The 12,103-nt window shown below is 35.3% G+C and overlaps 1 protein-coding gene across 1 annotated transcript in view; it reads left to right on the top strand.

Annotated features, from left to right (window-relative positions):
* GRIK2 (glutamate ionotropic receptor kainate type subunit 2) overlaps positions 1 to 12,103 on the top strand; it is a 449,336-nt gene that overhangs the window by 295,797 nt on the left and 141,436 nt on the right. The window contains 1 exon segment of the mRNA XM_075708130.1: positions 2,779 to 3,002. Within this exon segment, the coding sequence (XP_075564245.1) occupies positions 2,779 to 3,002 (224 nt within the window).

The following is a 12,103-nucleotide window of genomic DNA, read 5'->3' as shown; positions in this document are numbered from 1 at the left end:
AACCAATCAAGGGTAGACTAGACTAAACCATGTCCCCAAGTGCCACATCTACCTGTTTTTTGAACGCTTCCAGGGATGGGGACTCCCCCACCTCTCTGGGCAGTCTGTTCCAATGCTTGACTTACCTTTCCATGAAGAAATTTTTCCTAATTTCCAACCTAAACCTCCCCTGGCGCAGCTTGAGCCCATTTCCTCTCGTCCTATCACTAACTACTTGGGAGAAGAGACCAACACCCACCTCACTACAACCTCCTTTCAGGTAGTTGTAGAGAGCAATAAGGTCTCCCCTCAGCCTCCTCTTCTCCAGGCTAAACAATCCCAGTTCCCTCAGCCACTCCTCATAAGACCTGTGCTCCAGACCCTTCACCAGCCTTGTTGCCCTTCTCTGAACATGCTCCAGCACCTCAATGTCTTTCTTGTATTGAGGGGCCCAAAACTGGACACGGTATTTGAGGTGCGGCCTCACCAGTGCCGAGTACAGGGGGACAATCACCTCCCTGCTCTGCTGGCCACACTATTCCTGATACAAGCCAGGATGCTGTTGGCCTTCTTGGCCACCTGGGCACACTGCTGGCTCATGTTCAGCCAGCTGTCGACCAACACCCGCAGGTCCTTTTCTGCCGGGCAGCTTTCCAGCCACTCTTCCCCAAGCCTGTAGCGTTGCATGGGGTTGTTGTGACCGAAGTGCAGAACCCGGCACTTGGCCTTGTTAAACCTCATACAGTTGGCCTCAGCCCATCAATCCAGCCTGTCCAAGAAATCTGCACATAAATGACGAGTAGTGCATGGGCCATAACATGTATAGTATCTTGGTATTTGCGGTTACTGATATTTTGTATGTGAAAATTAACTCTATAAAATATAACCTCAGCCCATTGATCTGTGCTTCACAAGCTGGGATATCTGATTGTCCTGTTCTATCATAGGAGACATGCTTTATTTCTGTTTGGTTATTTTTCTGATTTCATCTGCAACTTCCCTAGAGCTATGCTCCACTGGAGATCATTACAACCTATATTCACTTGTATACTGTTTTGTTTTCATTTAATGACCAAGGGTTGGATTTCCTATAGTATTTGTTCAAAGAAATGGTTTGTTATACATTAACATTCTGTTAATGTTTTAAGACCAAAATTCAAAACTGCCCATAGCCTTCCAAAAGATCTATTTTCTCTATCTTTGGGCAGCTGCATCTTCTGACAGTGTCTAGTGAGTTGGCTTCAGACTCTTAAGGTAAGGACTGCTAGTTGCCTCTGAAACTAAATGGCTTGAGTTATATTTCTCAAACTTCTACATGTTGGCTTATAACTTTTAATCCAAATTAATTTTAGTTTCTTACTTTACTATTTTCTTTCTGCATCAGCTGGAATGTCAATAATATGCAATCGATAAAAATTCAGCCTCTGTGGACTAAAGCCTTGCTGGTCCTATTAATTTCTATAAGTTCTGAATACAAATGGAAATGAAGCGTGTGTCATGTTTTTGACCAGTAAAACCTTATTGAATTAAATTAACAGTGTCAATGGAGTTTCACATTGTAACACAGAAGTACTTTACTAGAGTAGATCTAATGGTATGATAAATGCTCATAACAATAGACTACAATAGAACTTTGTGGAAGGCAAGACAACAAAAAAAGGGGAACATTGAAATGCTATAACATTGTGTGGGATTTTGAGTGTTACACAGTATACACAATACCAGCTGAGCAAAATAAAATATATAAATGTATGAATTTATATGATTTTATTGGGAATAAAATCTCTGGATCTTGGTTTAGAACAGGCATTCTGAAAATGGTGTTATTTGCAGCTATGTTACTTGGATAACAGTATTTCACGGTATCTACACCATTTCTGTCATTACATACCTATATTTATGTATAGTTTACAAGCAATTCTTAGTTTACAGCTTGCCAAGTCTTGTGTTGTATAATTTCTCACTCTGAACTTCCCTCTTTCACACATACACATGTACATGCACACACATGTACCCATACACACATGCACAGTAGTCTTTCAAGAGCTGTTGACAAAAGATTAAAAAGTAGATGTTGTAGATTTCTTGTTACTATGATTTCCATTAAGTTTTAAAAAAATAGTATAGACCATTTACTAATCTCCTATGAATTATTGCCGTAATAACTAAATTAAATGTAAATTGACAAAATACATTCTATTGTATGATTTAATTTTAAATGCTGCAATTCCTTAATAGTCAGTTATCTACAAGTTTCATAGTGATTTCTGCAAGCTAGTAAGGACAGTTGTACCTTGTAAGAACTTACTCCCTACAGCAACATTTCAGGTTCCCATTTTAAAATGTTTTTCCTTTTGTATCAATACTTTTACGCTAAAATAAGTAAACCTTTTTCCTGGCCCTTTCCCTACCCTTGTACAAGCACATTCACATCTGCTTCACATTAGCTCCTAAAAATCACAGTGAAGGAGTGACAAAGAGAAGACATAAGTACATTTTAAAAAGTTTTAAAAGACGTGATAATGGATGTTCATGTTTTCTGCAAGATGCAATATTTTTCTTTGCTTCTATCCCTGTAATAGTGCTGTTAATTTTCTCTAAATGCTGCTATGTCAGTTTAGCAAACAGGAAGTAGAATAAATCAGTTTCCTTACTTACAGGGAGAAGAAATTTCAGCCTACCTAGTACAAGAACAAACCTCTTCCATGTAAAGTTTGTGTTTTGCCTAATCTGATTTTCTGCTTCAACCTGTTTCTTCTGACTTATGGCCTGTTTCTCTTTTTGTATTTCTGTTAACAGAAAGCTGACCTTGCGGTTGCACCATTGGCAATTACTTATGTTCGAGAGAAGGTCATCGATTTTTCCAAGCCCTTTATGACTCTTGGAATAAGTATTTTGTACCGCAAGCCCAATGGTACAAACCCGGGCGTCTTCTCCTTCCTGAATCCTCTCTCCCCTGATATCTGGATGTATATTCTGCTGGCTTACTTGGGTGTCAGTTGTGTGCTCTTTGTCATAGCCAGGTAACATGTCAACTTTTGTGATTTTTTTGGCAATTGTTATCATCTTTTTCTTACTAATAATTGTCAAAAGTCACAAAAATTTTCTTACTTTCATACTCTTATATTTTAACTTCATGATGTACAGAAGAATAATTAATGATGAGGGTTCTCACTATTAATTTTCTCCACTGCCATACTAAGTCTCCAGTTTGTTATGTCAGTAAGTCTTGAGTATGCTAGCTAGCTTTCTCCTTTTATTTACAAATTTAGAGATGCTAGAAAGTTTATGAAATGTCTTTTCCCAGTTGTACTGTGTTTAGAAAGACAGGGGTGACATACTTATTTTGTTAGCCTGATTTCATTTCATGCTATGGCGCTTAATTTCAAATTGAGTACTTAGCTGCCCATGTTAATCCTAGAGGTCCAAACTGTGCCTCTACGTGTTATAAAACAAGTTACTTTATGTAGATCAGTATCTTACAAATAGGGTAACAATTTTTAGTTTTTACTTGCATACTAGGTAAAATCCCTGAGATAATATAAAGTCCCAGACTGGAATGTATTTGTAAGCATGTTTAGTTGAGCTTTTGGAGTTAAGGAGCTTAATACAACAATTGTAAATTATAAAATGATTTGATATATAGGGCTTACTTTTTATCTGTTTTCTTCAACATAGACAAGCAGGAAAACATCCTTTGTCGAAAATTCCCATTATATTTACCTTTTCCTTGTTAAATAATTAGGACTGACTCCAGATGCTCACAAAAATGGAGTCTTACATGTTGTAACTTTGACCTTTGCTGTGACAGAAAAAAAAAAAAAAATTCAGAACAGTAAATCAGCGATTCCCAGGGGTGTAAATGTAATCTCTTTTGCAGATTCCTCTTAGTAGTCACTTTGATTTTTTTTTTAATCAAATACATATAAACTATATTGGCTTTTATCTCTTTGATTTTTTTTTTTTTTGGCTATAGCAATGATTTTTAGAAGCATATGTTTGACTTGATAATGCAATCTCACTTCAGCCCCAAGATTTTTATGATTTCATTCTGTGGTACACAGTAGAATCTTCACATTTTTCTTTTCCTATTGTGCTGTAGTTGATACCAATGTTCTTCATCTTTCTTTGATACTATCTTCTTCATTTTGGAGAAGTTGTATCATTTCTCTACTAAGGGGAGAGGTAATATTTTTAGAAATCAGTTTAAAAGTAATTTAACAAGATCACCTGTACATAAAGTACATGAGGTATTGAAGTAGTATAGATAACACTGAAACATATTCTGTAAATAATAACGTCACTTGTGTGCCTTCTTTAGAAGTCTGCTTTAAAGAGCCAGACTTATATTGAAAATTTCTTGAAAGAATAGTAGATTTTAGTGGACTATATAACCAGAGAGTAAACTCATTTCTGAGGTGTTCCTGTGATACAGGTACTTCTGAAAACACAGTTGAGAATAAATCACAAATGTTATCTTGTGAAACAACTCATGTGAAATATTTATGTGGACGTCCAAAAGTTTTAACCCTATTGTTATCACTGAAGGACATTTTCAGCATGATGCACAGTGCTTTTGACAGGCAGCTCCCAGTAAAGTTAGTAGGAGTTGTATGGCTGAGTTCTTACTTATGCTTTGAAAATGTGTCTTGTCATATTTTGTAGGAAAGATACATTTTCCTTAAGCCTTTTTTTATTAGTCTATTCAAGTCACTTGATCTCACTCACAGAACTGGAAAGAATGTTTATTTTTTAACAGAAGCGCCACATAGTAGACCAGTATTGCTGAACTTTTTGTTCACTTGCCTGGTTTTGTGACCAGCACCATAAATTCCTTATTATCTTCATTGTAAAGCAATATCAAATATGTTTTATACTGAGCAGAGGAGTTTGGTTTTTGTAGAGTCATATAAAATACCTCTTTTATGCCTAAGTTTATACTGGCCTTCAGATCTAGAGATTTTCAATACCTCTTAACTTGTACAATCAAATATTGATAACACATTTAGAAATAAAAGATCTAGGATTATGTAAGACAATCTACAGATTTTATTCATAATGTAGAATGACTTAATACTGTGTAATAGCATTTTCTAACACAATAGTTCATATAGGGAAACAGTTAAAAAAGTGATCTCCTGCTGACTAATAAAAAGAGAAAAGAACATTATTCAAAAATAAAAGAGCTTTTTGTGAATATAAGTCACAAAATGTATCTGTCATGTAAAGGGAGATACTGCTGTCTGAAGTGTGGTAGTGAAGAGGACTTTGCAGCATAGTGTATTGCACAGCTGGTGATGTATTTTTCAGTCCTGGTGTCGTGAAACTGTTGGACTGCGTACCACTAAATTAATAGGTTCCACCTAGAGTGTCTTATTAAGAAGATTTCTATTTCATAACAATCCTTCCATAATGAATGTTTAACTACCAGTGTTTCATAATAATTACTATGTGTTTCATAATAAGGTGTATCTATGTTTGGAGCAGTATTTAGTATGTCTTTTATGATATGATGTTTTGTAATTACAGCTCATCAGAGTATTCAGTGTAGAGTATTTATTTTTAGATTTAAACCTCCCATTTCTGTGTCAAATGTCTCATGATTTTATTGTTTTACCATGTCTTCCAAACAGTGTTGGAATGTAAAAGCTTGGTACATTGAAAATGGAAAGTACAGTTCTGTTGTGGTACTTGGATTTCACCCATTAATTAGTGGTATGGTCCTATTTAGGGAAAGATGAAGAAATTAGTAAAAGGTTCAAGCATCTTTGAGAGAGAATTGCCAAAAGGACTTTTGCAGAGTAACGTATTAGGCATAAATTGGGAAAAAATGTAATATAAAACTTTATTAGCCATTTCCTTTATCTGTAAGTGTTGGATTGTCCATCCAATTTGAGAACCAGATATAGACCTGGAATCTTTGCATGCTCAACAAGACAAAAAGCTAGGAGAGAGATTATTTGTTAGCTGGAGGGCTTTTCTATGTCATTTTTCTCTTGTAGTCCCCCCCAAAATGATGAGTCATCTATTTGTGTGGGTGTTACAGATTTTGCATTGTGGATAGGATGAACGTATTTGTGTTGTACACAGTGTTTTCTTTAATTGTCATTCTTTGTGGGGAATTATAGTAGGTTGTGTTTTCTTCATATGTATGAAAGCATCTTAATCCTGTTTGTTGTGATTGTTGAATCTAAGTAGTTATGGTGGTTAGTCTCTGAAAGTTCCTTTCTTTGTCACAGAGGCTGATGACTGATAGATAAACCCAGCCTGCTTGACACTGAGCCTATTATTTTTCTGTGAACTGAGAAATTCACATAGCATTTTTTTCTCTTGTGGCAACTGTAATAGATCTGTTTCTGATGCTAGCTAGCAGTGTCTTTGTGTCACTGCTAACAGTGTCTTGTGTCATTTGATGTCTTGTTGCATTCCAATTGCAATATTTTCCCTTTTTGCCTCTACCTTTACTTGTTTATTTGATTTAGAATCCCAGTTAAATTCACAGTTTGCATGTGATTAGAAGGAAAAGGAAGATTGGAGTAAAGTGCACCAGCTCCATTTTGGAATTCTGTCAAGTACACAACTTTCTGATCTGTAAAATGAAAAATCTTGATTAGTGGAATTTCTGTCTGTTGATGCAGACCATTGTTTAATTTCTAAGAAACATGCTGATTTCTTACAGTGTTGTATACCAACTTCACTGACACATATTGTCCCTTCTTTTCCATTAGTCTGTGTATACAAAACAGCTGTTTCCTATTTTTGGTCTCTGCAAAACCTGATGTGTTGGTAACTAGAGGATACTTTGCATTCTGCATAGGCAATATGAAGAAAATCAGGTTCATACTTTTAAAAATGCTAAATATGTTTGATTTATATAGGTCTTCCAATTAATAACTTTCAAAATTAATCTTCAGCTGGCTTTCCTCATGATTATATTATATTTTTTTGGAGGCTCTTATGTATGGTTTTAAACATCCATGTCTCCATGAATCTTTTCTGGAAACACAGATTGGAGGCTAAACTCCTTAAATATTTTTATCCAATCATTTTCCACCCAATTTACTGGATTTCAAGTTATTCACTGCACATTGAAGTATTTCTCTGTGTAGTAAGGTCTGTTTGCTGTGAACATGACTGTCTTTCATAAAGCAATTTACTGTTAAGTGACTTATCTTCATAACTGGAAGAGATACACCTGCCTTAGCATGATGCTTCACCTTTACAGATCAGCTGTGAAGCAGATAAACTACCCTGGATAAAATGGACCACAAATGAGCTCTTATGCTTCTTATACTGAGTTGTCTGGAGTATCAGTGAATATGGTATAAATATACATTAATCTGTGCTCACTGCCCTAATTGCTAATATTGAATCATGTGTTATCATTTTAAAGGGCTTGATTCACCTTCACTTGTACCACATTCTGTATGTTAGGACTTCCTGCTTTTTCCTCCCTTCAGCAGAATTACGCTATTCTACTTCTCATAAGTCAAGCCCTTGTGCTGACTTCAACTGTCAAAGCATTTAGTATCAACTATTTTTCCATTTCCTTGTAAGCAGTGATAAAAGCACAATGAACATTGCCTCATCACCAAATTATATTTTTCTCTTACCAGCTGGAAGGAAACATAATAAAAGAAGACAAGAGTTTTAAAAATGTCTCCACACATTTATCTTAATCTTTTCTCTGTGAAGAAGCTTAGGAATAGCCTGCTGCTTCAGACTTGAACAGATGCCTGAGCATTATCTCTCTCTGGAGTGTGTGCATATCCTTTTACATCTCATCAGTCTTCATTTTTATTTCATATTTCTTGATCATCCAATTTCTGTCCTTGAGCTTGTCTGATTGATTTTCAAACTACTCCTTGAAAACTATCTTGATAGAAAGGAATTAATGGAAGAATGAGAGGGAACTACTTTTCCAGTTACTATGGAGCTCTGGTTACTAAATTACTATGTTGATATTTATTCAAGTAGGAAGTTAACATATTTGCCCTTTATTCTTAACAAGCATTCTTCCTACGAGAATTTTGTCTCCTGAGGCCTCCCTAGAGAACTACAGCATATGTTATGAGGTGTTTTCAGGAATGGATTCATCATCCAACAGGGCAATCCAGATGGCAATCCTGAAATCTGCTTTTCTTACTACCTTAAAGTTTTAAGATAGTTTTGCCTCAGTTGTAATGCAAGTGGGGATATTGTCACTTGACTATAAAATACTGTGACAAGGACAAAAGCATGCCAAAAATTGCACATTTTCCAAAACTGTTCCACAACAGTTATTCCAAAGTCAGAGATTTTTATTTCTGTTAAACCAAATTGTAGTTTATGACCCTTAGTTGATGTTTCCAAAAGATTCAGTATAGTCTGCTTCTTCTCATGCAATTTTTCTGGTTGAAAAGCAAATCCTTGTTAACACTAGAGATCATCTTTATTGAGAACAGAGAGCAACTGTGCCAGCCTCTGGAACAATGGGGTTTTTTGTCAAGTGGACTAGGCAGATTGCATGACAAGAATTTTTCTCCCTCTTTGATGGTTTTTCTAGCTTTTTATTAACTGATATGTTCATGTAGAAATCCTACTATCACGTGAGACTGTTCTAAAAAGCTTACTTTCTGAACTAAATTTTTTCTCCTTTATATCAGACCTGGAAAATTTTAATTTTAGATTTCTATCATTTAAATAGAATTTCAATAACTGAGGTTAATATAAATAAGATACCTCAATTATATCTTAGCTTTTTGCACTCATAAGCAAATTATTAAGCACACGTTTTTCATTCAGTCTACCCTGCTATACGTTATAGCAATGAAATTGTACAGTCATCTTGCCTGGACAGCAGTCACTGGAAATGTTGTAAACAAGACTTGCATATGATATTTCAAATATGCTCAGATATTTCTAAGTATCACTTTGCACAAAATGTGGATGACAGCTTTAAATGGATTAAACAAAATGGGATTTTACTGTGCTGTATGCCATTAACACTACCATAAATCTGCATAATCTGTAATAGTATTTAAGTTTAATTTTCTGCGGTCAGCACACAGATCTTATGTTCCATCTTTTTTCTATATCAAAAATGCAAAACTTACTGGAATTATAATGCTTTCTTATGGTCATCATCTAAGTTGTGTAATTATTTTGAGAAGTTATAACACAGATCACAATCAGTGCTATAAAGTCTAAATGTTGTGGATAAGGATATATGGTTAAAAGAAAGGCATGTATAGCAATGAGTTAAGCAGCAATCTCTTACTTTGCATCTTGACACTCAGAAAGATGCTTTGATCTCTCTGACTTCCTCCACAAGAGATTTATCTGGGTTCAATGTCAGTTTACAGAATATCTAATATACAAATAAACAACTCTGTATGGACTTCTCATCCTAACCCCTCAGAATTCTTGTGAATCACTTCTGAATGCTATCTTCTTCAGCTGTTCAAGGAGACACAAGAGCATCAAGAGGTCTCCCAAGTCTACACACAAGCACAGCATCTACATAATAGCCTCTATGAGAATACTGTTAGAGATTACAGTAAGAGAAAAATTCTTATCTTTTACTCTTTTTAACATAAATAATCTCCTTAGATTTTAAGGGGAAACCCCAGTACTCTAAAGCCTTTCTATATTGGTAGTAGATCAGTCTGACATCCCCAATACTACTTACCATGCATCAAGTGTAAGAAGAAACTACTGCCAGCAAAACAACTGAAATGCTTTAACTGAGGATGGCTGAAGAACTCATAGCTCACCTGCCTTAGCAGTCCAACAGAAGATATAGTACCCCTCTCCATATGCACTTTGAAGAAGAAAAATATGCTCACTTCAATACACCTGGTGAATTCTGGATTCTTCTGTCAAGAAATTGATTTGTGTGTGTGTGTGTGTGTGTGTGTAGGCCTAGCCAAAATTTGCCTTCTGCAGAGTTAAGATGTGCATGGGGCCTTCTTAGGAAACAAAGCAGTAGGTCTGATGACTTCTGCAATAAGTAAAACATCTTGTAATATGCATCTGTTTGTAGCATTTGGCCCATCAGTATGATTTATGTTAATTCTTGTTACTTTAGATAAACCTAATCAGAAAATGCCTGCTTCTTTCTTTTTTTTTTTTTTTAAATGAAGGGTATAGTAGTATTCTTATGTTGTGTAAAATTGAAGATGACCTAAACCCCCTCTTTCCATCCTTTCTGTTAATATTTTACTCATTATTCTGAAAGCTATCACAAGGTTTTTCAATTCATCCGTAGCTATCCAAGAACCTAGGTATTTAGAAGGTCTGAACTGAATCATAACTCTGTTCATCCTTAAGGAATTTGGTGTCTCTTACTACCGGCAATTCAATCTCTTCATTCTCATTTCTTTAAACGCCTGTGTCTAAAGACAGGAATTAAATTTTGGGTAGCTCTAAATAGATCCTTATCTCCAATTAGGTGGATAGTTCATTCTGTCTGTACTCATTCTGACTGTACTTTTTCAGCCTTGATACATACAGGTGTTACATATTTATAGACATATTTCCTCTCCCTTTTGATGGAACATTGTAACACAACCTTTTACAGTCTGAGGGGTATTTATGAAAAGTTGTATCAAAACTCATGTTGAGCTATTCATATCACGATTTCTCTTGTTTTCAGTTTCTCATTTACATGTTACAGTGAATGTTTCACTGCCTAAATATGTCAGGACCTTATATATCCTTTTGAATCTTAACAGTACCTTGTATCTTAGGATCCAAAGGCTGTTTGCTAAAGCTCTTAGAGAGGATTCAGCTGGATTTTTTACTAGTAAAATCTCCTAAGTTTTCATTGATGAATGGCTTCTGAAATAATGAGTTTACTCTCTGGCCGCCTTCCATTTTGAGTTTTGACTGACTAGAATTGTTCTGTTTGATTCATTCTGTTTCACACAGTTCACTGCTAGACATCTGCCTGAATGCCATTCACTGCTTATCTAAATCATTATTTCAAACAGCCTGCGACAGTTAATAACTGCATTTGCATTCCTTTCATCTCTAGAACAAGCTGAGAGATGCTGGAAGGTATTATGCCATGTGTATTGCCATTTCTTCTCACACACATGTAATCCTAGCTCATATATTCATATCTGAGTTTACGTGCCCAGTTTTCTGTGATTTTTTTTCACACTATATGACCGAGTTAAAAATGTTATAAACATACATACTATGGCAGTTGCTTTTGAAAGTATCTCAGCAGTCAAAAAAGAGACATTTCTCACAAGAAGTTTGCTTTTGTCTTTATCTAACTGGGTTTAACTACAAGCAGGGTAGATGTCATCTACCTCATTTTGTGTCTTCAAATGCCTTGGGTAAACACTTTCTATAGGTGAGTCAGTATCCGAAGACTGTTTTGTCAAAAGTTCTATAACATCACACAGAATAATGTTTCATATCTACCATGGACAGTGATTTGTTAATCTCTATGTACTGTGTTACCACCCATTAGCAAATAATCCCATAGTCCTTTTTGAGAAAGATAAAAAACACTTTGAGGAACAATTTCATTTAGTTTTGAAAGATCTTCACAGTTGAGTCTCCAGAAAAAGTGCTGAACATTCTTTTTTGATATTGGAACATTTCAATCTGTTTTGTCAAAACATTTTTTCTCCAATATGTGACAAGAAAATAAAAGAAGATGCAAGTCTAGACTTGGAACTTTGTATATTTATTTAGCAAATCATAGCATGGAATAATGTTAAACGTGCCTAAAGAGAATGGTTCCTCTATAGATGAATCTGAGTGTTTCCAAGCTAAAATGATGCTTTTGAGAAAGACCAGTGTCTCTTACATTTTTAGAGGTAGGGGAAAGGAGGCTTTTTTGCTTTGTTTTGGATTTTTTGCATGTGTTTTACTCTGGCATGCATAGTATTAGCGGGGAGAAGGAAATTGTAACTCTCCCTATAGTGTATAGTAGCAGTTTTCTCATGACATGCAAAATCATGTTAGTCTTCCAACCGAAAGAACAAACCACAAGAATCTAGTAGAATGGGAATACAGTCAATTAGAGTCCAAGAAGTTATCACAGTGCTGCCAAAAGATTTTGTTAATAACTGGATAATAGTGGTAGTGGTGATTTGATTTGTTTTTTTTTTTTCCCAAAAATCAA

This window comes from Pelecanus crispus, chromosome 3, assembly GCF_030463565.1.
Source record: "Pelecanus crispus isolate bPelCri1 chromosome 3, bPelCri1.pri, whole genome shotgun sequence".
Taxonomy (NCBI): domain Eukaryota; kingdom Metazoa; phylum Chordata; class Aves; order Pelecaniformes; family Pelecanidae; genus Pelecanus; species Pelecanus crispus.
The sequence above is the reverse complement of the archived record's forward strand: the minus strand, read 5'-3'. Positions and strand labels throughout refer to the sequence as shown.